This window comes from Eumetopias jubatus, unplaced genomic scaffold (genome assembly GCF_037043125.1).
Source record: "Eumetopias jubatus isolate StellerSeaLion01/CBP00866 unplaced genomic scaffold, mEumJub1_p1.0 scaffold_11, whole genome shotgun sequence".
NCBI classification, from domain to species: domain Eukaryota; kingdom Metazoa; phylum Chordata; class Mammalia; order Carnivora; family Otariidae; genus Eumetopias; species Eumetopias jubatus.
Window position 1 is genome coordinate 57,310,276 of NW_028274817.1, and position 26,907 is coordinate 57,337,182.

General features: G+C 36.2%; 1 protein-coding gene and 1 pseudogene across 2 annotated transcripts in view; one reads left to right on the forward strand and one right to left on the reverse strand.

Annotated features, from left to right (window-relative positions):
* APOOL (apolipoprotein O like) overlaps nucleotides 1–26,907 on the reverse strand; it is a 122,847-nt gene that overhangs the window by 53,450 nt on the left and 42,490 nt on the right. Inside the window, exon 2 of one of the 2 annotated variants that reach the window (XM_028101389.2) lies at nucleotides 22,163–22,267. The exons of the other annotated variant lie outside the window; for it this stretch is intronic. Coding sequence (XP_027957190.1) covers nucleotides 22,163–22,267 — 105 coding nt within the window. The remainder of the gene's footprint in view (nucleotides 1–22,162; nucleotides 22,268–26,907) is intronic. 2 annotated transcript variants of the gene reach the window in all.
* LOC114207413 (vacuolar protein sorting-associated protein 72 homolog pseudogene) lies at nucleotides 19,102–20,698 on the forward strand (annotated as a pseudogene).

Genomic DNA, 26,907 nt, shown 5'->3' on the forward strand with positions numbered 1-26,907 from the left:
TGAGTGGTAAGGAAAGATCATAAGTAAAAGTATGAAAATTAAAAATAAGTACAAAAACAGTAAAAATAAGTAAATTTGCAAAGGCAGTGAAGGGTTTCACAAAAGGATGCAAAATATGATACCATATGTCTAAAGTCTGGGGACAGATGACTAAACAATGGGTTCAAATATAGGCAACCATCAACTTAATATAGACTGCTATATACAAAAGATGTGATCTGTAAACCTAATGGTATGCACAAATCAAAAACCAGTCATAGATAAGTAAAGAATAAAGAGAAAGGAACCCAAGTAAATCACTAACAAAAACCAGCAAACCATGAAAGAGAGCAAGGAAAAAAAAAGTACACAAATACAAGTAAAAAAATGGTAATAAATACCTATCAGTAATTACTTTGAAAGTAAATGGACTAAATACTCCAGTCAAAACACATAGGGTGACAGAGAGGATAAATAATCAAGATCCACCCATGTGCTGCCTACAAGAGGCTCATTTCAGGACTAAAGACTCCCGCAGACTGAAAGTTTGGGAAGGCAAAAAACATTTATCATAAAAATGAATCTTGATAAAAAGCCAGAGCAGCAACACTGTATTGAACAAAACAGATGTTAAAACAGTCTAACAAAGGACAATATGTAATAATAAAGGAGACAAATCAAAAAGAATATATAACATTTCTAAATATATATGCACCCAACATGGGAGCACCCAAATACTTAAAACAGTTAACAAATATAAAGGAAATGATCAATAGTGATACAGTAACAGTAGGGGATTTCAACATCCCACTTACATAAATGGGCAGATAATCTAAACAGAAAACAAAAAGGGAATGGGATTTGAATGACACAGTCAAACAGATGGATTTAACAGATATATTCAGAACATTTCATCCCAAAACAGAATACACATTCTTTTCAAGAGCACATGGAACATTCTCCAGAACAGATTACATATTAGGACACAAAACAAGTCTCAACACATTCAAAAAGACTGAAGTCATACCATGCATCTTTTCTGACCACAATACTATTAAAACTGGAAACTGACCAAAAGAAAAAATCTGGAAGAGCACAAATACATGGAGGTTAAATAATATGCTACTAAACAATGAACGGGTTCACCAAAAAAATCAAAGATGTCAAAAATTACATGGAAACAAATGGAAATGAAAACACAAAGGTCCAAAATAACTGGGATACAGCAAACGCATTTCTAAGAGGGAAGTTTATAGCAGCATAGGCCTACCTCAAGAAGCAAGGAAATTTTTCAAAAACCTAACTACCTAAAGAACCTAGAAAAAGAACAAGCAAAACCTAAAACCAGAACAAAGAAGGAAATAATAAAGATTAGAGTGGAAATAAATGATATAGAAACAAAATAAAAAAGATCAATGAAACCACAAGATGGTTCCTTGAAAAGATCAACAAATTTGATAAACCTCTAGCCGGACTCATTAAAAGAAAAAAAAGAGGATTTAAATAAACAAAATCAAAAATGAAAAGAGGAGAAATAACACCACAGAAATAAAAAAACATTGTAAAAGTATATTATAAAATATTATATTGTCCAACAAACTGGACAACCTAGAAGAAATGGATAAATTCCTAGAAACATATAACCTACAAAATCTGAAGGAAGAAGAAACAGAATATTTGAACACACCAATTACCAGCAATGAAACTAAAACAGTAATCAAAAAAGGCCTAACAATGGGGCACCTGGTTGGCTCAGTCAGTTAAGTGTCTGCCTTCAACTCAGGTCATGATCCCTGGGTCCTGGGGTTGAGTCCTACACAGGGAGCCGGCTTCTCCCTCTCCCCGCTGCTCATGCTCTCTCTCTCACTAACTCTCTCAATGAAATAAACATCAAAAAAAAAAAAAAAAGGCCTAACAAACAAAAGTCCAGGATCAGACGGCTTCACAGGAAAATTCTACCAAACATTTTAAAGAGTTAATACCTGTTCTTCTCTAACTTTTCCAAAAAGTAGAAGAGGAAGCAAAACGTCAAAATTCATTCTATGAAGCCAGCATTACCCTGATTCCAAAACCACATAAATACACTATAATAAAGAGAACTACAGTCCAATATCTCTGATGGACATAGACGCAAAAGTCCTCAACAAAATAGAAGCAAACCAAATCCAACTATATTATTAATAAAAATCATTCACCAATATCAAGTGGGATTTATTCCTGGGATGCAGCGATGGTTCAATATTTGTAAATCAATCAACATGATCATCAAAGAGAAAAGATAAAAACCAGTTAATCACTTCAATAGACAAAGAAAAAGCAGTTGACAAAATACAACATCCATTCAAGATAGAAACCTTCAACAAATCAGGGTAGAGAGAACATACCTCAACATAATAAAGGCTTTATATGAAAAACCCACAGCTAACATCATACTTAATGGGGGGAAATTGAGAACTTTTATCCTAAGATCAGGAATAAAAGACAAGGATGTCCACTCCCACCACTTTTTTCACTGTATTACTGGATGTCTCAACCACAGCAATCATATACCAAAAAGAAATAAAAGGCATCCAAATCTGTAAGGAAGAAGTAAAGCTTTCATTATTTGAAGATGACATACAATATATAGAAAACCCTAAAGACTCCATCAAAAACTACTAGAACTGATACACGAATTCAGTAAAGTCACAGGACACAAAATCAATGTAGAAAAATCTATTGCATTTCCAAACACTAATAATAAAGCAGCAGAAAAGAAAATTACGGAACCAATCACATTTACAATTATACCAAAAATAATAAAATACTGAGGAATAAACTTACCTAAAGAGGTAAAAGACCTGTACTCTGAAAACTATAAAACACTAATGAAAGAAATTGAAGATGATATTAAGAAATAGGCTTTCCATGCTCATGGATTGAAAGAACAAATATTGTTAAAATGTCTATGCTACTCAAAGCAATCTACAAATATAATGTAATCCCTATCAAAATACTAACAGCATTTCTTTTTACTAAACTAGAACTAATTATCCTAAAATTGGTATAGAAACACAAGACCCCAAATAGAAAAAGCAATCTTGATAAAGATAAATAAAACTGGAGGTATCACAATCCAGTTTTCAAGTTATACTACAAAGCTATAGTAATCAAAACAGAGTAGTACTGGCAGAAAACTGGACACATAGATCAATGGAACAGACAGGAAATCCAGAAATAAGCCCACATTATATAGTCAATTAATTTCCAACCAAAGAGGCAAGAATATGCAATGGGAAAAAGACAAGTCTCTTGAACAGATGGTGTTGGGAAAACTGGACAGCAACATGAAAAAGAATAAAACTGGACCACTTTCTTACACCATACACAAAAATGAATTCAAAATGAATTCAAAACCTAAATATGAAACCATAAAAGTCCTAGAGGAGAACAGAGGCAGTAATTTCTCTTACATCAGCTGTAACAACATCTTTCTAGCTATGTTTCCTGAGGGAAGGGAAATAAAAGCAAAAATAAACTTTTGGGACTAATCAAAATAAAAAGCTTTTGCACAACAAAGGAAACCAGCAACAAAACTAAACAACAACATATTGAATGGGAGAAGATATTTGCAAATGATGTATCTAATAAAGTGTTAGTATCTAAAATACATAAAAAACCTTATAAAAATCAATACCCAAAAAACAAATAATCCAGTTGAAAAATGGGCATAAGACATGAACAGACATCTCTCCAAAAAAGACATATAGATGGCCAACAGACATATAAAAAGAGGCTCAATATCACTCATCATCAGGGAAATGCATATCAAAACCCCAATGAGATATCAACTTACCCCTGTCAGAATGGCTAAAATAAAAAATGTAAGAGAAGACAAGTGTTGTTGAGGATGTGGAAAAGAAGGAACTCTTGTGAACTGTTTGGTGGGAATGAAAACTGGTGGAGCCACTGTGAAAAATAGTCTAGAGGTCCCTCAAAAAGGTAAAAATAATACTATGCTATGATTCTGTAATCACATTACTGGGTACTTAACCAAAAAATACAAAAACACTAACTCAAGGAGATACATACACCCCTATGTTTATTGTAGCATTATTTACAACAGCCACATTACAGAAGTAGCCCATATGTCCATGGACAGATGAATGGATAAAGATGTGATACACACACACACACACAACGGAATATTATTTAGTCATAAAAACAATGAAATCTTGCCATTTGCAAGGATATGGATGGAGCTAGAGGGTATACAGCTAAGTGAAATAAGTTGGTCAGAGAAAGACAAATAACATGATTTCACTCATATGTGGAATAAAAGAAACAGAAGGAATGAGCAAAGGAAAACAAATGACAAAAAAAAGTTTCTTAACTATAGATAACAAACTGATGGTTACCAGATAGGAGGTGGGTGGACAGATGGGTAAAACAGGTGATTGGGATTAACTAGTACACTTATGATGAGCACTTGAGTAATGTAGAGAATTGCTTAATTGTTTAATAAGTATATTATTGAATACCTGAAATGAATATAACAGCATATGTTAACTATACTGGAATAAAATTAAAAAGTTAATAGAAAAGAACTCAATTGATAGACTGGATACAGTTATTGAGAGATTTAGTGAATTGGTAAATCTGAAGAAACTATGCAAAGAAATAAAAAAAAATGAAACAGATATGTAAGACAGAATGAAAAGAGAGGGGCAGAGATAATATTTAAACATAATGGCCAAGATTTTTCCAGGACTAAACTAAACAATTCAGAGATTCAGAAATCCAACATATCCTAAGTAGGATAACCAAAAAAATAATCCACAACTGGATATATAATAGTAAAACTCCATAATGCCAATGACAAAGAAAGAATCTTTTAAAAAAGGCAGAGACTAGATTACCTTCAAAGGAATAAATGTTAGATAAAACTTTGACTTCTCAATAACAACAATGCACAAGATAATATCTTCAATGTGCCAAAAGAGAGTAATGCAACAGGGAATTATATACTCAATAAAATACCTTTGTTTCAAAAATGAGGGGGTAGCAAGGACACATTCAGACAGATAAAACCCAAGACATTCTGCAGCCAAATAACCCTCACTAGGCAGTTTATTTACTTACTTGATCATACTTACTTATTTACTAGATCACTGGTTTATTATTAAGGAAGTAACTTAGAAACAGCCAAATAGAAGAGGTGCATAGGTAAAGGTGTGGGGAAAGGGAATGTAGCTTCCATGCCCTCTCCAGGTGCACCATCCTCCCCACATATCCATGTGTTCAATGTGGAAGCTCTTCAAACCCCATATTTTTAGAGTTTTAAAAAAGATTTATTTATTTCAGAGACAGAGAGAGAAAGAGCACACGAGCAGAGAAAGAGGTAAAGGAAGATGGAGAGAAGCAAACTACCCACTGAGTGTGGAGCCCAATGCAGGGCTCGATCTCGGGACCCATGAGATCATGACCTGAGCTAAAACCAAGAGTCAGACACTCAACTGACTGAGCCATCCAGGTGCCCCTCCTTTTGTTTTTTGTTTCTTTTTCACATGTAGTGTTCAATAATTTATCAGTTGCATATAACACCCAGTGCTCATCACATCACATGCCCTCTAATGCCCATCACCTAACTACCCCGTGCCCCCAACTACCTCCCCTCCAGCAATCCTCAGTTTCTTTCCTATACCTAAGAGTCTCTAATGGTTTTTCTCCCTCTCTGAGGACTTCCCATTCTATTTTCCCTCCCTTCCCCTACGGTCCACTGCCCCATTTCTTATTTCTACATATAAGTGAAACCATATGATAATTGTCTTTCTCTGATTGACTTATATTGCTCAGCATAATACCCTCCAGTTGCATCCATGTTAATGTAAATTGTAAGTATTCATCTGTTCTGATGGCTGAGTAATATTCGTGTGTGTGTGTGTGTGTGTGTGTGTGTGTGTGTGTGTGTGTGTGTGTGTATACATATATCACATCTTCTTAATCCATTCCTCTGTCCATGGACATCTCGGCTCTTTCCACACTTTGACTATTGTGGAAAATGCTGCTATAAACATTGGGGAGGAAGTACCCCTTCGATTCACTACATTTGTATCTTTGAGGTAAATACCTAGTAGTGCAATTGCTGGGACACAGGGTAGCTCTATTTTTAACTTCTTGAGGAACCTTCAGACCATTTTCCAGAGTGGGGGTATGAGCTTGCATTCTTACCAACAGTGTAAGAGGGTTCCCCTTTCTCCACATCCTCACCAACATATGTTGTTTCCTGAGTTGTTTATTTTAGCCATTCTGAGTGGTGTGAGGTGGTATCTCATTGTGGTTTTGATTTGTATTTCCCTGATGTCAAGGGATGTGAGGCATTTTTTCATCTGTCTGCTGGACATTTGGATGTCTTCTTTGGAGAAATGTCTGTTCATAGCTTCTGCCCATTTCTTGATTGGATTATTTGTTCCTTGGATATTGAGTTTGTTAGGTTCTTTATAGATTTTGGATACTAGCCCTTGATCTGATATGTCATTTACAAATATCTTCTCCCCATCTCTCCTAATTTGGAGAAATGTCTGTTCATGTATTCTGCCCATTTCTTGACTAGATTATTTGTTTTTCAGGTGTTGAGTCTGATAAGTTCTTTATCTATCTTGGATACTAACCATTTATGTAATATGTCATTTGAAATATCTTCTCCACTTCTGTAGGCTGCCTTTTAGTTTTGTTACTTCCTTTGCTGTGCAGAAACCTTTTATCTTGATGAAGTCCCAATATTTCATTTTTGCTTTTGCTTCCTTCCTTTCGAGACATGCCTAGAATGAAGTAGCTGTGGCTGAGGTCAGAGATTGCTGCCTGTGATTTCCTCTAGGATTTTGATGGATTCCTTTTTCGCATTTAGGTCATTCAAACATATTGAGTTTATCTTTGTGTATGGGGTAAGAAAATGGTCCACATTCATTCTTCTACATGTGGCTGTCCAATTTTCCAGGATCATTTATTGAAGAGACTGTCCTTTTTCCATTGGCTATTCTTTCCTGCTTTGTTGAAGATTAGGTGACCACAGAGTTTAGAGTCCATTTCTGGGATCTCTATTCTGTTCCATTGATCTATATGTCTGTTTTTGTGCCAGTACCATACTGTCTTGATGATTACAGCTTTGTAATATAGCTTGAAGTCAGGCATTGTGATGCCACCCCCAGCTTTGGTTTTCTTTTTCAACATTCCCTTGGCTATGCAGGGTCTTTTCTGGTTTCATACAAGTTCTAGGATTGTCTGTTCCAGCTCTGAAAAATGTCGATGGTATTTTCATAGGGATTGCACTGAATATATAGATTGTTCTAGGTAGCCTAGACCTTTTAACAATATTTATCCCTCCAATCTATGAACATGGAGTATTTTTCCATTTCTTTGTGTCTTCCTCAATTTCTTTAATAAATGTTCTGTAGTTTTTGGAGTACAGATCTTTTATCTCTTTGGTTAGACTTATTCCTACATAACTCATAGTTTTACTGCAATTATAAATGGGATCGATTCCGTAATTTCTATTTCTTCTGTCTCATTGTTAGTGTATAGAAAAGCAACTGTTTCTTTGCATTCATTTTATATCCTGCCACATTGCTGAATTCCTGTATGAGTTCCAGCAATTATGGGGTGGAGTCTTTTGGGTTTTCCACATAAAGTATCATGTCATCTGTGAAGAGTGATTTTGACTTCTTTGCCGATTTGAATGCATTTTATTTCTTTTTGGTCTCTGATTCCAGAGGCTAGGACATTTAGTACTACGATGAACAATAGTGGTGAGACTGGACATTCCTATCGTGTTCCTGACCACAGGGTAAAAGCTCTCAGTGTTTCCTCATTGAGAATGATATTTGCTCTGGGCTTCTTGTAGATGGCTTTTATGATGTTGAGGTATTTTCCCTCTATTCCTACACTGTGGAGAGTTTCAGTCAAGAATGCTGGATTTTGTTAAATGCATTTTCTGCATCAATTGAGAGGATCGTATGGTTATTGTTCTTTCTTTTATTGATGTGACCTATCACGTTGATTGATCTGTGAATCTTGAACCACCCCTGCATTCCCGGAATAAATCCCACTTGGTGTTGGTGAATAATCCTTTTAGTGTACTATTGGATCCTATTGGCTAGTATCTTGGTGAGAATTTTGGCATCCATGTTCATCAGGGATATTGGTCTGTAATTCCCATTTTGATGGGGTCTTTGCCTGGCTTAGGGATTAAAGTAATGCTGGCCTTGTAGAACGAGTTTGGAAGTTTTCCTTCCATATCTATTTTTTTGAAAGTGCTTCGGAAGACTAGGTATTAGTTCTAACTTAAATGTTCGGTAGAATTCCCCCGGGAACGCATCTGGTCTTGGAGTCGTGTTTGTTGGGAGATTTTCTATTACTACTTCAATTTCCTTGCTGGTTATAGGTCTGCTGAGGTTACCTCTTTCTTCCCCTTTTAGTTGTGGTACTTTATTAATTTCCAGGAATGCATACGTTTCTTCCAGACTGCCTAATTTATTGGCATATAGTTCCTCACATTATTTTCTGAATTTTTTTGGTATTTTCTTGGTGTTGATCGTGATCTCTCCTACTTCATTCATGATTTTATTAATTTGGGTCCTTTCTCTTTTCGTTTTGATAAGTCTGTCTAGGAGTTTATCGATCTTATTCTTTCAACAAACAAGCTCCTTGTTTCATTGATCTGTTTTATTGTTCTTCTGATATCTATCTTATTGATTTCTGCTCTAATCTTGATGATTTCTCTTCTCCTGCTTGGTTTACGGTTATTTGCTCTTCTTTTTCCAGCTCCCAGTTTAGCCTGTGTATTTGAGACTTTTCTAATTTTTTGAGGAAGGCTTGTATTGCTATGTACTTTGCTCTTAAAACCAGCTTTGCTCTATCCCAAAGGTTTTGAATAGTTCTTTTCATTTTCACTTGTTTCCATGAATTTTTTTTTTATTGTTTGTTTCCATGAATTTTTAAAATTCTTTTTACTTTCCTGGTTGACCCATTCCTTCTTCAGGAGGATGTTCTGTGGCCCTCAAGTGTTTGAGTTCCTTCCAAATTTCCTCTTGTGATTGAGTTCAAGGGTCAAAGTTGTGCTCTGAAAATATGCACGGGATAATCCCAATCTTTTGGTATTGGTTGAAACCTGTTTTGTGACCTAATATGTGATCTATTCTGGAAGTTGTTCCATGTGCACTCAAGAAGAATGTGTGTGTATTCTGTTGCTTTAGGATGGAATGCTCTGTATATATCTGTGAAGTCCATCTGGTCCAGTGTGTCATTCAAAAACCCTTGTTTCCTTGTTGATCTTCTGCACTGCTGTGGGTGGGTGTTGAAGTCCCCAACTCTTAATGTATTATCAATGTGATTCTTTAATTTGGTTATTAATTTGTTGATATAATTGGCTGCTCCCAAGTTGGGGGTATAAATACTTAGAATTCTTAGATCTTCTTGTTGGATAGACCCTTTAAGTACGATATAGTGTCCCTCTTCATCCCTTACTACAGTCTTTGGTTTAAAATCTAATTTGTCTGATATGAGGATAGCTACCCTAGCTTTCTTTTGTGGTCCACCAGCGTGTTAAATGTTCTCCACCCCCTCACTTTCAGTCTGGAAGTGTCTTTAGGTCTAAAATGAGTCTCTTGTAGATAGCATATGGAACAGTAACACTTTTTGCAAGGTAGGAGGTGCAGAGAAGTGAATCCGAGAGAATATGTAGTGGAAGACAAATGGCGGGGACAGGGAGCCACCATAAACCAGGTACCATAAAGTGATATAGGCCCGGAGCACAAAATCAGAACCTTTAGAAGTCTGCACCAGTGAGAGACATCCCTGCCTGAAAGGTGCTCAAATGGCAAAGCAGGGAAGAATCCTAGGTGGAACAGTGTGGTCTCATGATTCCTGGGGTCACAGAAAGAACGGGGGTGCGTGAGCCAGGAGAGTTCCCAAGCACTGGAGTGGGGAAACTGGCTATGGCCAGGGAGCCTGGGAGTGGGCTCTCAACTAGGTTTATCATAAACTGTGAACTGTGGCAAGATTGTTCAACCACTCTCCATGTGGGGGCCCTGTAAGCAACAGGACCGCGGTGACACTTGTCCCTCTCAGGGGAGCATTGGCACGGCTGCACACTGCAGGCATCTGCAGAGTTCGGCACACACAAAAGTGAACATTGCTTTTCCCTGAGCATTTACTGAAGAGGGTGGGCCACAATCTTTTATCTCCAGGGCTGGAGATTAGAGTGCTTGCCAGTTTTGATTTTCATCTTATAAAGCAACCCAGAAAGCCTTCAGGGAACAAAGGCCACATAAAGCAACACGGAGCAAGTTACACTGATCCAGGCCTGCCAGCAAGGAGTGGCACAACTACACCCAGGCAAAGACACCAGAGAATCATCACAGCGGCCCCTCCCCCAGAGGATCAGCTAGAACATTAGCAGAATACCAAGTTCACCAAGCACACAGAACTGCAAAACTCCAGCGCTAAGGGAAAATAGTATATAGAAGTAGAGATTTTTTTCTCATGATTCTTTCAGTTAAAATTTACCTTTGCCACTTTTTTTCCTTTTCAACTAGCTTCTTATTTTATCAACTCTTTGCTTTTAGGTATTTTTTTTAACTTTCACTTTTACATATTTTAGAAATAGATTCTTCATTTTTGCCTTCCTTTCACTGTATTCAATTTTATTTTCATATATATCCAAGTTTCACTTTCTTTACAATTCTGGGATTTGGTGTTTTCTAACAGACCAAATACACCTAGGACCAAATGGATCACCATGTTTTGACCACCTGAGAGATTATATTCTCTCCCCCCTCCTTTTTTTTCTATTTCTAACCTCCTAGGATCTGTCTAGTGTGTACTTTGCTTAGACTGTGATTGATATTTTTTATTTTGCTCTCTCATTCATCAATTCTTCTCTGGGCAAAATGACTAGAAGGAGGAATTCACAACAAAAGAAAGAACCAGAGGGAATACTCTCTGCAACAGCTCTAATCAATATGGATGTAAATAAAATTTCAGAGCTGAAATTCAGGATAACAATGATAAAGTTTCTAACTGAATTTGAAAAAAGCATAAAAGACACTAGAGAATATTTTAGTGCAGAAATAAAATCTGATCAGACCTAAATTAAAAATGCTTTAACTGAGAAGCAGTCTAAATTGGATGCTCTAACAGCTAAGGTAAATGAGGCAGAAGAGAGTGACACAGAAAACAAATTGATGGAAAGGGAGGAAGCTGAGGAAAAGAGAGAAAAACAACTAATGGACTATGAGGGGAGGCTTCAAGAAATCAGTGATACTGTAGAGCGAAACAATATTAGAATTATTGGGGTCCCAGAGGAAGAAGAAAGAGAGAGAGAGGACAGAAGGTATATTTGAGCAAATCATAGCTGAGAACTTCCCTAATCTGGGGAACAAATCAGGCATTTAAGTCCAGGAGGTAGAGAGAACACCCCACAAAAGCAATAAAGATAAACACACTGACATATCATAGTGAAGCTTACAAATTTCAGAGATAAAGAGAAAATCCTGAAAGCAGGTCAAGAAAAGAACTTCTTAACCTACAATGATAAAAAAACATCAGGCTGGCAGCAGTCCTATCCACAGGGACCTGACAGGCCAGAAAGGGCTGGAATGATATAGTCAGGGTACTAAATGAGAAGAACATGCAGCCAAAAGTACTTTATCCAGCAAGGTTGTCATTCAGAATGTAAGGAGAGATAAAGGGCTTCCAGGACAAAGAGAAACTGAAAGTATCTGTAATTGCTAAACCAGCCTTCCAGGAAATATTAAAGGGAATCCTGTAAGTGAAGAGAGAGCCGAAAGTAACATAGACCAGAAAGAAACAATCTACAGAAACAGGGATGTTACATGTAATACAATGGCAGTAAATTCATATCTGTGAATAGTTACTCTGAATATAAATGGACTAAATGCCCCAATCAAAAGACAGAGTATCAGACTGGATGAAAAAGCATGACCCATCAATATGCTGTATACAAGAGACTCATTGTAGACATAAAAACACCTCCAGATTGAAAGTGAGTGGGTGAAGAACCATTTATCATGCCAATGGACATGAAAAGAAAGCTGGAGTAGTAATCCTCATATCAGACAAATTAGATTTTAAACCAAAGATTGTAGTAAGGGATGAAGAGAGATATTATATCATACTTAAAGGGTCTATCCAACAAGAAGATCTAACAATTGTAAATATTCATGCTCCTAACATGGGAGCAGCCAATTATATCAGCCAGTTAATAACCAACGTAAAGAAACATAATGATAAGAATAAATTAATAGTAGACTTCAACACCCCACTCATAACAATGGACAGATCATCTAAGCAGAAGATCAACAAGGAAACAAGGGCTTTGAATGACACATTGGACCGGATGAACTTCACAGATATATACAGAGCATTCTATCCTAAAGCAACAGAATACACATTCTTCTTCTTGAGTGCACATGGAACATTCTCCAGAATAGATCACATACTGGGTCACAAAACAGGTCTCAAATGGTACCAAAAGATTGGGATTATTCCATGCATACTTTCAGACCACAATGCTTTGAATCTTGAACTCAATCACAAGAGGAAATTTGGAAGGAACTCAAACACTTGGAGGATAAAGAGCATCCTCCTGAAGAATGAATGGGTCAACCAAGAAATTAAAGAAGAATTTTAAAAAAATTCATGGAAACAAATGAAAATGAAAATACAACTGTTCAAAACCTTTGGGATACAGCAAAGCTGGTTGTAAGACGGAAGTTCATAGCAACACAAACCTTTCTCAAAAAATTAGAAAAGTCTCAAACACAGAAGCTAAGCTTACACCTAAAGGAGCTGGAAAAAGAAGAGCAAATAACCCTAAACCAAGCAGAAGAGAAATAATCAGGATTAGAGCAGAAATCAATGAAATAGAACCTGAGAGAACAGTAGAACAGATCAATGAAACTAGAAGTTGGTTCTTTGAAAGAATTAATAAGATCAATAAATCCCTAGCGAGATATATCAAAAAGAAAAGAGAAAGGACCCAAATTAATAAAATCATGAATGAAAGGAGAGATCACGATCAACACCAAGAAAATATAAAAAAAAATTTCAGAACATATTATGAGCAACTATATGCCAACAAATTAGGCAATCTGGAAGAAATGGATGCATTCCTAGAAACTTATAAACTACCACAACTGAAAGAGGAAGAAACAGAAAATCTGAACAGACCAATAACCATCAAGGAAATTGAAATAATAATCAAAAATTTCCCAACAGGGGCGCCTGGGTGGCTCAGTCGTTAGGCATCTGCCTTCAGCTCAGGTCATGACTCCAGGGTCCTGGGATCGAGCCCCACATCAGGCTCCCTGCTCCACGGAAAGCCTGCCTCTCCCTCTCCCACTCCCCCTGTTTGTGTTCCCTCTCTCGCTGTGTCTCTCTCTCTCAAATAAAAAAATTAAGTCCTTAAAAAAAAAATCTCCCAACAAACAAGAGTTCAGGGCCAGATGGCTTCCCAGGAGAATCCTACCAAAAATTTAAAGGAGAATTAATACCTATTCTTTTGATGCTGTTTCAAAACACAGAAATGGAAGGAAAATTTCCAAACTCATTCTCTGAAGCCAGCATTAACTTGATCCCCAAACCAGACAAAAACCCCATGAAAAAGAATTACAGACCATTATCCCTGATGAACATGGATGCCAAAATACCCAGCAAAAAAACAGCCAATAGGATCCAAAAGTACATTAAAAGGATTATTCACCAAGACCAGGTGGAATTTATCCCTGGGATACAGGGGTGGTTCAACATTCACAAATCAATCAATGTGATAGATCACATTAATAAAAGAAAGTAAGAGAACCATATGATCCTTTCAACTGATGCAGAAATAGCATGTGATAAATCCAGCATCCTTTCTTGATTAAAACTCTCCACAGTGTAGGGATAAAGGGAACATATCTCAATATCATGAAAAGCCCACAGCGAATACCATAGTCAATGGGGAAAAAGTGAGAGCTTTTCCCCTGAGGTCAGGAACACGGCAGGGATGTCCCCTATCACCACTGCTATTCAACATAGTACTAGAAGTCCTAGCCTCAAAAATGGATGATAGACCTAAATGTGAGACAGGAATCAATCAAAATCTAGAGAACACAGGCAGCAACCTCTTTGACCTCGGCCGCAGCAAATTCTTGCAATACATGTCTCCAAAGACAAGGGAAACCAAAGCAAAAATGAACTACTGGGACTTCATCAAGATAAAAGGCGTCTGCACAGCAAAGGAAGCAGTGAACCAAACTAAAATGCAACCTACAGAATGGGAGGAGATATTTGCAAATGACACATCACATAAAGGGCTGGTATCAAAGATCTATAAGCAATTTATCAATCTCAACATCCAAAAAACAAATAATCCAATCAAGAAATGAGTAGAAGACACGGACTGTCATTTCTCCAAAGAAGACATACAAATGGCCAAAAGACACACGAAAAAATGCTCCATATCCCTTGGCATCAGGGAAATACAAATCAAAACCACAATGAGATACAACCTCACACCAGTCAGAAATGGCTAAAATGAACAACTCAGGAAACAACAAATGCTGGTGAGGATGTGGAGAAAGGGGAACCCTCTTACACTGTTGGTGGGAATGCAAGCTGGTACAGCCACTCTGGAAAACAATATGAAACTTTCCCAAGAAATTAAAAATAGAGCTCTCCTACACCCAGTAATTGTACTAGTAGGTATTTACCCCAAAGATACAAATGTAGGTATCTGAATGGGCACCTGCACCCCAATGTTCATAGCAGCAATGTCCTCAATAGCCAAACGGTGGAAAGAGCCAAGATGTCCACCAACATGTGAATGGATAATGAAGATGTGGTATATATATATGTATATATATATATGTATATATATATATATATATATATACACACACAATGGTATATTACTCATCCATCAGAAAGGATAAACACTTACCATTTACAACGATGTGGATGGAACTGGAGGGTCTTATGCTGAGCAAAATAAGCCAATCAGAGAAAGACAATTATCATATGGTTTCACGCATATGTGGAATATACAAAAAGGTACAAAGGACCATAGGGGAAAGGAGGAAAAACTGAATGGGAACTCATCAGAGAGGGAGAAAAACCATGAGAAACTCTTAACTACAGGAAACACAACTGAGGATTGCTAGAGAGGAGGTGGGTGGGTGGATGGGGTAATTGGGTGATGGGCATTAAGGAGGGTAACATGATTTGAGGAGCACTGGGTGTTATGGGAAACAGATGAATTACTGAACACTACATCTGAAACTAGTGATGTACTACATGTTGGCTAACTGAATCTAAATAAATAAAAACAAAGACGAGACAAAAAAGGACACTACATAATGACAAAGAAGACAATCCAATAAGAGGATATAATCATAAATATTTATGTATCCAACATGGGAGCACCTACATACAAAAAGCAGTATTAACAGACGTAAAGGAAGAAACTAACAGTAATATAATAACAGTAGGGAACTTTAACACCCCACTTACATCAGTGGATAGATCATTCAGTCAGAGAATCAACAAGGCAACAGTGGCTTTGAATGACACATTGGACCAGATGGACTTAACAGATACAGTCAGAATATTCCATCCAAAAATAGTGGAGTACTCATCCTTTTCAAGTATACATGGATCATTCTCTAGAATAGGTCACATTTAGTCCACAAAACAAAGTCTCAATAAATTAAAAAAGAAGTGAAATTACATCATCCATCTTTTCCAAGCACAATGATAGGAAACTAGAATCAATCACAAGAAAAAAACTGGAAAGAATACAAATACATGGAGACTAAGTAACTTGCTACTAAACAATGAATGTGTCAACCAAGAAATCAAGGAGGAAATAAAAAAATACATGGAGGTAAATGTAAATGAAAACACAATGATCCAAAAACTTTATCACGCAGAAAAAGCCATTCTAACAGGCCTTTATAGCAATACAGGCCTACCTCAAAAAACGAAAAATCCCAAACCTTTTACCTAAAAGAGGTAGAAAAAGAAGAACAAATAAATACCAAAGCCAGCAAATAATACATTATATGTTAAAAAAAAAAAGAAGAAGAAGATAGTAGGAAGGGAAAAATGAAGGGGGGGAAATCACAGGGGGAGATGCACCATGAGTGACTATGGACTCTGAGAAACAAACTGAGGGTTCTAGAGGTGAGGGGGGTGGGGGGATGGGCTAGCCTGGTGATGGGTATTAAAGAGGGCACGTTCTGTGTGGAGCACTGGGTGTTATATGCAAACAATGAATCATGGAACACTACATCAAAAACTAATGATGTAATGTATGGTGATTAACATAACAAAATAAAATAAAATTAAAAAAAGAAAACATAATAATAATAAAGATCAGAGGAGAAATAAATGAAATAGAAACTAAATAACAACAAAAAACCCACAACCGATCAATGAAACCAGGGTCCTGCTTCTTTGAAAAGGTAAACAAAATTGGTAAACCTTTAGCAAGACTTATCAAGAAAAAAACAAGAGAGGACTCAAGGAAATAAAATCAGAAATGAAATGAGAAATAACCAACACTACCAAAATACAGAAGATTATTAGAGAATATTATAGAATATTATAGAAATTTATATACCATCAATTTGAACAACCTAGACGAAATGGATAAATTCCTAGAAACATGTAACTTCACAAAACTGAATGAGGAAGAAATAGAACATTGAAACAGAACCATTACAATGAAATTGAATCAGTAATCAAAAATCTGGCAATAAAAAAGCCCGGGACCCAATCAACTCACACATGAATCTAACAAAACATTTAAAAAAGAGTTAATATCTATTCTTCTCAAACTATTCCAAAAAATAGAAAAGGAAGGAAAGCTTCCAAATTCATTCTACAAGGGCAGCATTACTTTTGATACCAAAACTAGGTAGACACCACACACACACACACCCCCCTACAGGCCAATATCTCTGATAAACATAGATGCAAAATGTTAGCAAACTGAATCCAACAATGCGTGAAAAAAAATCACTCACCATGATCAAGTGGGATTGATTCCAGGGATGCAAAAGTGGTTCAGTAAGCACAAATCAATCAATGTAATGCATCACATTAACATGTGAAAGTATAAAAACCACATGATAATATCAATACAGGTATAAAAAGCATTTGATAAAGTAAAACATCCATTCATGATAAAAACTCTCCATGAAATAGGTCTAGTGAGAATATACCTCAACATAATAAAGGCCACTTATGAAAAACCCACAGCTAACATCATATTCAATGGTGAAAATCTGAGAGCTTATCCTCTAAGATTAGGAACAAGACAAGGATGTTCACACCCACCATTTTTTAATCAACGTGGTACCAGAAGTCCTAGTCACAGTAATCAGGCAAGAAAAAGATAGAAAAGGCATCCAAATTGATAAGGAAGAAATACAACTTTCACTCTTGGCAGATGACAGTATTATATATAGAAACACCTAAAGAACCATCAAATAACTACTAGAACTGATAATTCAGCAAAGTCACAGGATATGAAAGTAATATACAGAAATTCATTGCATTTCTACACACTAATAATGAAGTAGCAGAAAGAGAAATTAAGGAAACAATCCCAGTGACAACTGGACTAAATATAATAAAATACCTAGGAATAAACTTAACCAGGAAGGTGAAATACTGGTACTACAAAACCTATAAATCACTGATGAAAGAAAGTGAAGATGACACAAAGAAATGGAAAGACATTCCATCCTCAGAGACTAGAAGAACAAACATTGCTAAAATGTCCATCCTACACAAAGCAATCCACAGATTTAATGCAATCCCTATCAAAATGCCAAGAACAATTTTCACAGCACTAGGAAAAAATATCCCAAAATTTGTATATAACCACAAAAGACCTCAAATGGTGAAAGCAATCTTTTTTCTTAAAAAAAGATTTATTTATTTCAGAGAGAGGGAGGGAGAGAGAGAGAGAGAATCCTAAGCAGACTCCACACTAAGCACAGAGCCCAATGTGGGGCTCAATCTCATGACCTGAGATCACAACCTGAGTCGAAACCAAGAGTCGATTGCTTAACCAACTGTGCTACCCAGGCACCCCAGCTGAACAATTGTAAGAAAAAAGAACAAAGCTTGAGGTATTACAATGTCAGATTTCAAGATATACTACAAGACTAGAGTAATCCAAAGGAAACAAAAACACTAATTCAAAAAGATATAAACTCCTATGTTTACTGTAATAATATTTACAATAGCAAAGATATGGAAGCAAACAACATGTCCATCAACTGATGAATGGATATATATCTCAAATGGAAAATTTATATATATATATATAATATATAAGGAATATTGCTCAGCCATAAGAATGACTGAAATATTAGCATTTCCAACGTGGATGGACCTAGAAGGTATAATGTTAGGTGAATTAAGTCAGAGAAAGACAAGTACCAAAAGACTTCATTTATTTGTGGAATTTAAGAAATAAAACAAATGAACAAAGACAAAAGAGACAAAGAAAAAAACCCAGACGCTTAAATACAGAGAAGGAACTGGTGGTTGCCAGGGGGATGGGTGAAATAGATAAAAGGAATTAGGCATATATTTATATTTATCTGGATGAGCATAGAGAAGTAGATAGAATTGTTGAATCATTACACTGTATACCTGAAACTATTTTAACACTCTATGTTAATTACACTTGAATAAAAAAAGAAATACAAATGCCAATAAGCCAATGAAGGCAAGATCAATCTCACTTACAACTGAAATGCAAACCAACCAACAAACAAAAAGACTCAGAAGCACAGAGTAGAAAAGTGGTTACCAGAGGTGGGTGGAGAAGGAAATGTGGAGGTGCTGGCTTGAGTAAAAAGTTTCAGTTATTAAAGAATATTTTGTTTGGTAAGTAATTCAATTAAATTCTATTTAAAATGTATTGTGGAACACAATAAATATAAGGAATTCTGTATATTCTATAATAAAGAGTACAAATTTATTTTTAAATTCAGAAATATGTAAATTCAGCTATTCGGGACAAATAGATTTTCGGGAATACCTAGATTTTGAGCTTTTTCAAAGATGAGTGTCAAGGTAAGCTTAAAATCATCATCTCTCTAAGATTAATAAAAAGGAGAAAGAAAACTGAGAATCGGCAAGTATGTAGGAAAGTGACTATCTTAGACTGCTAATGAAAATTAATAAAACTTTACCCAGTGCTTATACAGTGCCTCATACACATACAAGAGGAATTCAGGAAATAGTTTTGTTAAATGAATACTACCTTTATGCATGTCAGTTTGGCAATGTATTGATATTTTTATGCCTTCTGATCTATAATTCCATTTCTAGAAATTCATTTTAAGGAAACAGAAATGTACATAAAGATTTCATACAAAGTGTTTCAACAAAGCACTGATTGATTGTAACAGCAAAATAATTGGAAATACGCTAAATTTAAAAAAAAATTATAGAAATTGTACATTTGATAATGGTACATTCATGCAACCAAATATTTATGCCACCATTAAGAATTCTCTTTAATGTCATCCAAATAGTGGTGGAGTCAGGATTCAGATTCAGACTTACATACATTTTTCTAAGAATGTAGATAAAGCTTAGGGGTGACTTCAGGCTGGAAAAGGTAAAAATTGCAATGGTGAACAGGGCCCTGGGGGAGGGGCTGCTAGTAGCAGCGTAGTCTCGGTAGGCGGTATGAGTCTGGCTGGGGACTGGGTCCCCAGAAGACTGTGGGGAACCAGGTTTCTGGGTTCCTGGAAGCAGAGGAGAAAGACGAGTTCTACCAGATGACTTACGGGGGTTTCACAGAGGAATTGGGAAATAATGAGTATCAAGGGCACCAGTCAGACACAGAGGATTAGGTGAAATCTGACTTTGACATCCATGAAGGGGATGAACCATTTAGTGATAGAAAAGCAGAAGAGCCAAAAAAGAAGTGCTGAGTAGTCACCAAAGCATATAAGGAGCCTCTCAAGATCTTGAGACCTCGAAAAGTCAGCACTCCAGCTGGTAGCTCTCAGAAGGCCTAATAAGAGAAAGCACTGCTGCCAATAGGAACTACAGGAAAATGGCTCTGACAGAATTCCATGTGTCAGTCTACAGCTGAGCATACGTGACAGACATTCCTTTGGGTACAGGAGAGGCAGCGCCAGTCACAGCAGCGAAAGGGGCCCCATTGTGAGTGGCTACTGATCCAGGAGGTGCTGCTCAGAGAGGCCAAGACCACAGAGGAGCTCAACTTAAGTTTATTAGAAACATATGAGCAGATCAAGGCTGACAAAAAGAAGCAGATGGACAAGACGCAGATGTGCCCTGGGCCCATAATCACATCATTCAGTGGTAGTGCTGCTTATTGGGGAGCCAGGCCCTAAAGAAAATGTGGATGTGGAAGGACTGGATCCTGCTCCCACAGCTTCTGCACTGACTCCCCAGGCCAGCACTGGACCTATCAACCCTCCTGCTCACTGCTCCTGTACCTTCATTATTTTCAGTGATAATGTGACATTTGAGGAATGGTTTCCCCAAGGGCTGCCCCAAAGGTCTCTGTTTGGGAGGTCTGCCCTGTACTGGGACTCTGTCACATCTGCCCAGCCCTGTACTGGGACCCTGTCACAGACATCCCCTACACCACTGCTCAAGGATTCAAGATCATCCATGAGGCCTACAAGTAGAACATCACTGCCCATGGATTGCCGCCCACTGCCTCAGCACTTCCCGAGCCACTTCCTGGCTCTGGGCCCCAAGTCTTGCACCAGAAAATTGTCATCAAATAAGGAGATGTTTACTCTTTAGAAACCTCTTTCATGCCCTGACTTGGGGCTCTTACTGTTCCCCCTCCACTCCCTGCTTTTCCCCTTTGTCATCTCTGAGCTTTGCCCAGGCCTTTTCTATATTTCCTTCCCCCAATTCCTCCAGGTTTTATTTGTGCTTTTTATCTAAAGAGAAAGAGCCCCTTAAAAAAAAAAGTACAATGGTGAACAGAATCAATAGCCACAAGTAAGTATCAACAAGCTGGTATGATAGACTAGATCAATAAAATTGAACAGGCATAATTGTACCTGTAATGGAGTCCAAAAAGTCCATATACTTAAGTACAGATTGGAAAAAGACAGCTTACCGGTAGCCCATATAAAGAAGTTTAATTAATTTTAGAGAACTTCAAGTTTACTCTGTCATGGTCAAAAGCTGATTTTAAGCAAGGTTGATTATAAGGACACTCAAAACAAATATAAACATAAAAATGAATGTGATCTCAGGCAGTATTAATAGAAATACATTATCTAAAACAAGAGAAGTCAGAATCTGACTCTATCCTACAGTCACCTGAAAAAAACACTAACCATCCTAAACATGTTTGGCAAAGAATGACCATTATAGTGCAAGAACTCCAAGCTATGACATGTGAGGGTTAAAGCTACTAATATACTTATCCAGGATACAAAATTACTTAAAGTGTAACTGATATCTGAAGAGTTGTTTTGTGGAAGAGGGATGAGAATTTTTCTATATGGTACCAATGCCAAGAGATACAAGGCCAAAGGATAGAACTTATTATGAGACACAGCTGTGTCTGACATAAGGAAGGACCTCAAGCTGAATGAGAGCTGCCAGAAAATGGGTAGACTGCCTTAGGTTCCTTTTTCCAGAATTTTATTGTTGTAGAAGATAAACGGCCACTTAGTGTGCCTATTGTAGAGGGGATTACAGTACCACAGAAGGCTGCACTAGAAAACATCTAAGGTCACTTTCAAAGCTGAGATCTTAATGAATTTCTTAAACTAAAGTTTTCAAATATCAGGTGTACTTGTATAAATTTGTCAAGAAAAAAAAATCAGACTGCTTATAAGTACTAAGATCCTGTACTACTAATTGATTATTCACTAAGAAAAATCACTAATTTTTTTCATTGGAGTTAGAATTTTAGATGTTTGATTTAAATATAATAAATACAGTGTTTATTTTGACACACCCTACGACTATTTCTTTCAACTTATAAAATGAGCCTAACAAATACTTTAAATACATTTTTGATGAATAGAGATAAGTCAAAAATAAAAACACTCATGGCTTTTGCATCATATGTATGTTATACAAAATGCACAAACTTTTGTAGGCAAATTACCTGCTCTGGTCTTACTAGCTGCTTTTTGTATTCTTCTTCTTTAGCTGCATGGACAGTTATAGATGCACATATCAGACCTCCAGGTATGGTTGTCAGCTTTCCCATCTGAGAAAGACATATCATTATTTTTAATTGAAAACCTCCCCATCCTCCATTTCCTGATACATTCTGGGGGTATCCAAGCAACACTATGGGTTTTATTTAAAGTATTAAAAACTCAAGCACTCCAAATTACTGCATATATTTTTAGAGTATAATTCCTAAAATTCTCATATCATCCTAGATAGTAGAGTATTATTTTTATTAGTTAACTTTAGTCTACTTCATATGGAATATACCAATAAAATAATTACCAAGAAGTGAATACAAAATTTGAAGGATTCAGTAGGATATATCATGGTAGTCACTTAGTACACAAATACGTGTCAGACCATTGGTCTCAGTGCTTAGGCTATATCGATAAACAAAACAAAGATTCTTGCTCTTCTGGAGATGACATTCTAGTGGAGCACAGACAGACAATAAACACAATAAATAAACAATATATTAGAAATTGATAAATGCTATGGAGAAAGTAAAAGATAAGGGTGATCTGGAGTACTGAATGATTCAAGTTGTATCTTGAAATACGATTTATATTTATTTATAAAAATAATTTCCTTCCATTACAAATCCTTTATTCCTAACTTTCCAAAACATTCACTTTTTACCTATCTCATGCTTTATTTAAGCCAAAATGAACTTTGTTTTGGATATAACTTGATTTGAATTAAGAATGCAGGAAAGGGGCACCAGCATGGCAGAGTCAGCTAAGCTACGACTCTTGGTTTTGGCTCAGGTCGTGATCTCAGTGTTGTGAGATCAAGCCCTGCACTGGGCTCTGTGCTGAGCACAGAGTCTGCATGAGATTCTCTCTCCCTCTGCCCCTTCAGCTCATGCTCTCTTTCCGAATCTCTAAAATTAATAAAAATTTAAACAAAAAAAAAATAATGCAGGAAAATCACTGGCTCTAAGAACAAAGTGCTCCAGTGTCATCCAGGTATCAAAATATTTCCCAAAGATTACCCATTCAAGGCCGACTGAAAAGCTTTCCAGGGAACAAATATTTTCTTTACATAGGAAAAGCTGAAATTGACAAAGGACATCCAGAGGAAAGAGGTCTCTTTGGCTTACACAGAAGAGAAATTATACAAGAACTGGAAGAAATACTAGTCAAAGGACTCTAAATGTTCTCTGATAACAGTGATAGTGCCTATACTTCATTTCTGACATATTTTTCAATATCTTCTGAGCAGAATAAGGGAAGCTAGAGACTTTAGTTAGGCTACTTCCTGTTTAAGCCAGTCATGACTGATTTAGACTGAGACTTCAGACAGGGTAAAATGAGGACTCGATACTAATAAAAATTTTGTTCACTGTTGTTTTCCCTTCAAGCCTCCCTCTGATATATATATCAGCATCACAGAATAATTTATCTAGGCCTGCCTTCCCAAAAGACATCACATTTGATTTCCTTATACTTGGTATTCACTAATGAAGTAAGATTTCTACACCATACCTATGTCATTTCTTAATAAAAAAATATTAAAGCTGATGCCATCAAGGATGCTCTCCCATGCACCTGAGAAATTTTGTTAATATATCTCTGAAGTGATTAAAGAATGTAAATTCTCAACATTTAAAAGCTATTTTAAAAACAGCTGATTAAACCTTATTCCTTAAATACGAAAAAACAGTTGAAGTATGCTAATATCTAAAAAAATTTCAATTACCCTAATCTTCTCAGAGTATATTCATCTTCACATAATACAATAATAATATATAGACTATAAAATAAATTCATAGGTATTACTTGATATTTATGATCCAGGGCTCCAAAGTCTAGATTAACTGAACTAGTGGCCTAAAAAGTTAACATATTTTGAAAAATGCCTAAGTAAATTCACTATATTTTCTATTCAGTAGGGTAGGGCCCATCCACCTCTTACTAATGAGGCAGTGTGGCATGATGCTAAAAACATGAGCTTAGGAGTTACATAGACCTGGTTTTGAATTCCAGTTGTGGAACTGTTAAATCTGGGCAAGTAACTTAAGCTGTTAGAGTTATGCTGCACAATATGGTAACTACTAGCTACTTGTGGTTATTTAAATTTAAATAAAAAATAAATAAAATTTAAAATTTATTTCCTTAGTCACATTAGCTCCATTTCAAGTGCTCAACAGTGTACTGTACAGATACACAGTAATTCCATCATTGAAGAAAATCCTACTGGACAGTGCTACCTTAGAGTCTCAGTTTATTTATCTGAAAAACATGGAAATGCCTTCCTTTTATATGGTTATCATGAAGATTAAATAATTATATAAAATGGCTTGTACTTGGTAAATGGACAATTAATTTTAGCTCCCCAATCTTTCCTTGCTGAATAAAGATGTTAAGTGGCTGCACTTACTCCTCATTTTTCTTCTCAGATGTATTTGATGCTAATCAGGCTCTGGCTGAGATCCATAACAACAATAAAATACAGCATATTTGTCGTCTCAAAATAGAAAAGGCCAAGATTTTGATCAAAAGAAAACAGGCACATTGGCATCCTCGGGCTTTTTCAAACACAGGTTATACGGATGAAGAAGGGATTTCCTACCCAAAGAGAGGCAACTGACTGCGTAACACATGAAAAATTTAGAATAGGAATTGGCAAATTACAGCTCTATGCTAAATCTGGTCTGGTCTCTGAGTTAAGAATGTTTTTTTAAAAAATTTTTAAAGATTTTATTTATTTATTTGTCAGAGAGAGAAAGTGCACAACAAGCACAAGCAGGGGGAGTGGCAGGCAGAGGGAGAAGCAGGCTCTCCACTGAGCAAGGAGTCCCACGCGGGACTTGATCCCAGGAAGCTGGGATCATGATCTGAGCCAAAGGCAGATGCCTAACCAACTGAGCCATCCAGGCATCCTATTCTCATTTTTTTTTAATATTTAAAGAATAGTGAAAACAAAAATAAGAAACAAAGAATATGTGACCTTCTGTTTTGTAGAGTCTAACAAATTTGTTATCTAACCCTTTACAGAAAAAAAAGCCAACTCCTGATTTAGAAAATTAAATAAGACATTCAAAAAATATCAGAGCTTGAGGGTACTATACAAACCTACAGTCCCATAAGGCCATTAATTAAATAGCATTAAAATTGAACAAAGGCAATCCTACTTTACACAAGAAGATCTTGCATTAAAATTATTTGTAACTTCAAAATAATGACTTGTCAATTCAAAACTATTAACGACTTGTTTAAAATCAGTGAGAGAAAAATTGGCTTCCTCCAAAAGATAACAGGTTCTAGAACAGAATTCTATCATACAGAGATTTACAAAAACCAAGACTGAAGATGAGCATCAGATTAACTCGCACATAAGACTCAACCTTTCCAAGCACTTCTGTAATCAAAATACAGTTGATTCTCATTATTTGCAGTAGTCGCATTCCATAAAATAGCTGTGAAAACTGAAACACTGCTCCTAGGGAAAATAAAGGGTTAATTTCTTGCAAGCCTCTGGTTACATTTTTATCAACTGACCAATATGTAACCTTTATTTATATGTGTTTCTGTTTAAAAAACACCTTATTTAATATACAGTTAATTCATTAACATTAAACTTAAGGTCAACAGCACTGTAACTCATGCCTAAATGAAGTATACTCAACACAAATATTTTCTCTATAAGGCATATCACGTATTTCTTGCACTTAAAAATACTAATAGCACTTGTGCACTATGCATGGGAGCCATTTTAAATAGCTGCATCACCAAAAAAAGTGAAAAAAAAAATGTAGGACTGATTAGATCACAGAAGGGATCATTAGGGAAATCCAAATCAAAACCTCACACTTGTCAGAATGGGTAAATGCCTTATCCATGTTCACTTGGGAACATAAACATATGGGTTATTTTCTACTTTACAAAGAGAATTGAAATGTAAAGTTTTCTTTATAAGAATTTTTGTTACCTATTTTGTAATAAAGACTATATATTTATTAGTCTAATATAAAACCAGTCCTAATTATTAGTTCTGCTTTAGAGATGTATCATCATGTAGCAAAGGATTTTTTGTATTAAATCAAGAGTCCTGGGTGTTATATCCAATTGATGAATTACTAAACTCCACATCTGAAACTAATTTACTATTGGCTAATTGAATTTAAATTTAAAAAAAGAAAATAAATAAATCAAGAGTCCTGTGATAAGTATAAAATTTTTTTAAATTTAAAAATTAAAAGGGGTGCCTGGGTGGCTCAGTAGGTTAAGCATCCGACTCTTGATATCAGCTCAGGTCATGATCTCAGGGTCCTGGGACTGTGCCCCACATTGGGCTCTGTGCTCAGCAGGGAGTCTTCTTCCCTCCCTCTCCCTCTGCCCCTCCCCCTGTTCACACAGTCTTGCTTTCTCTCTATTTCTCTCTCTAAAATAAATAAAATATTTAAAAAATTTAAAGTTAAAAAGGTTAAGCCCTGAAAACTAAATGGAAAATGAAATAAACAAACAATGCAGAGGCAATGATCAAAGAGAGAAACAATTCACAGTGATTACAACCAAGTAACTGATTGTCCATCCCTAATGGGCAACAATATAACCAAAGAAAACAGCAAAAAATACAAATGCAAAAACAACAAAAATCTTAAAACTGTTCTTAATAATGTATTTAATAATATGTTTCTAATAATCATACTGTTGGAGGCCATGTTGCCAT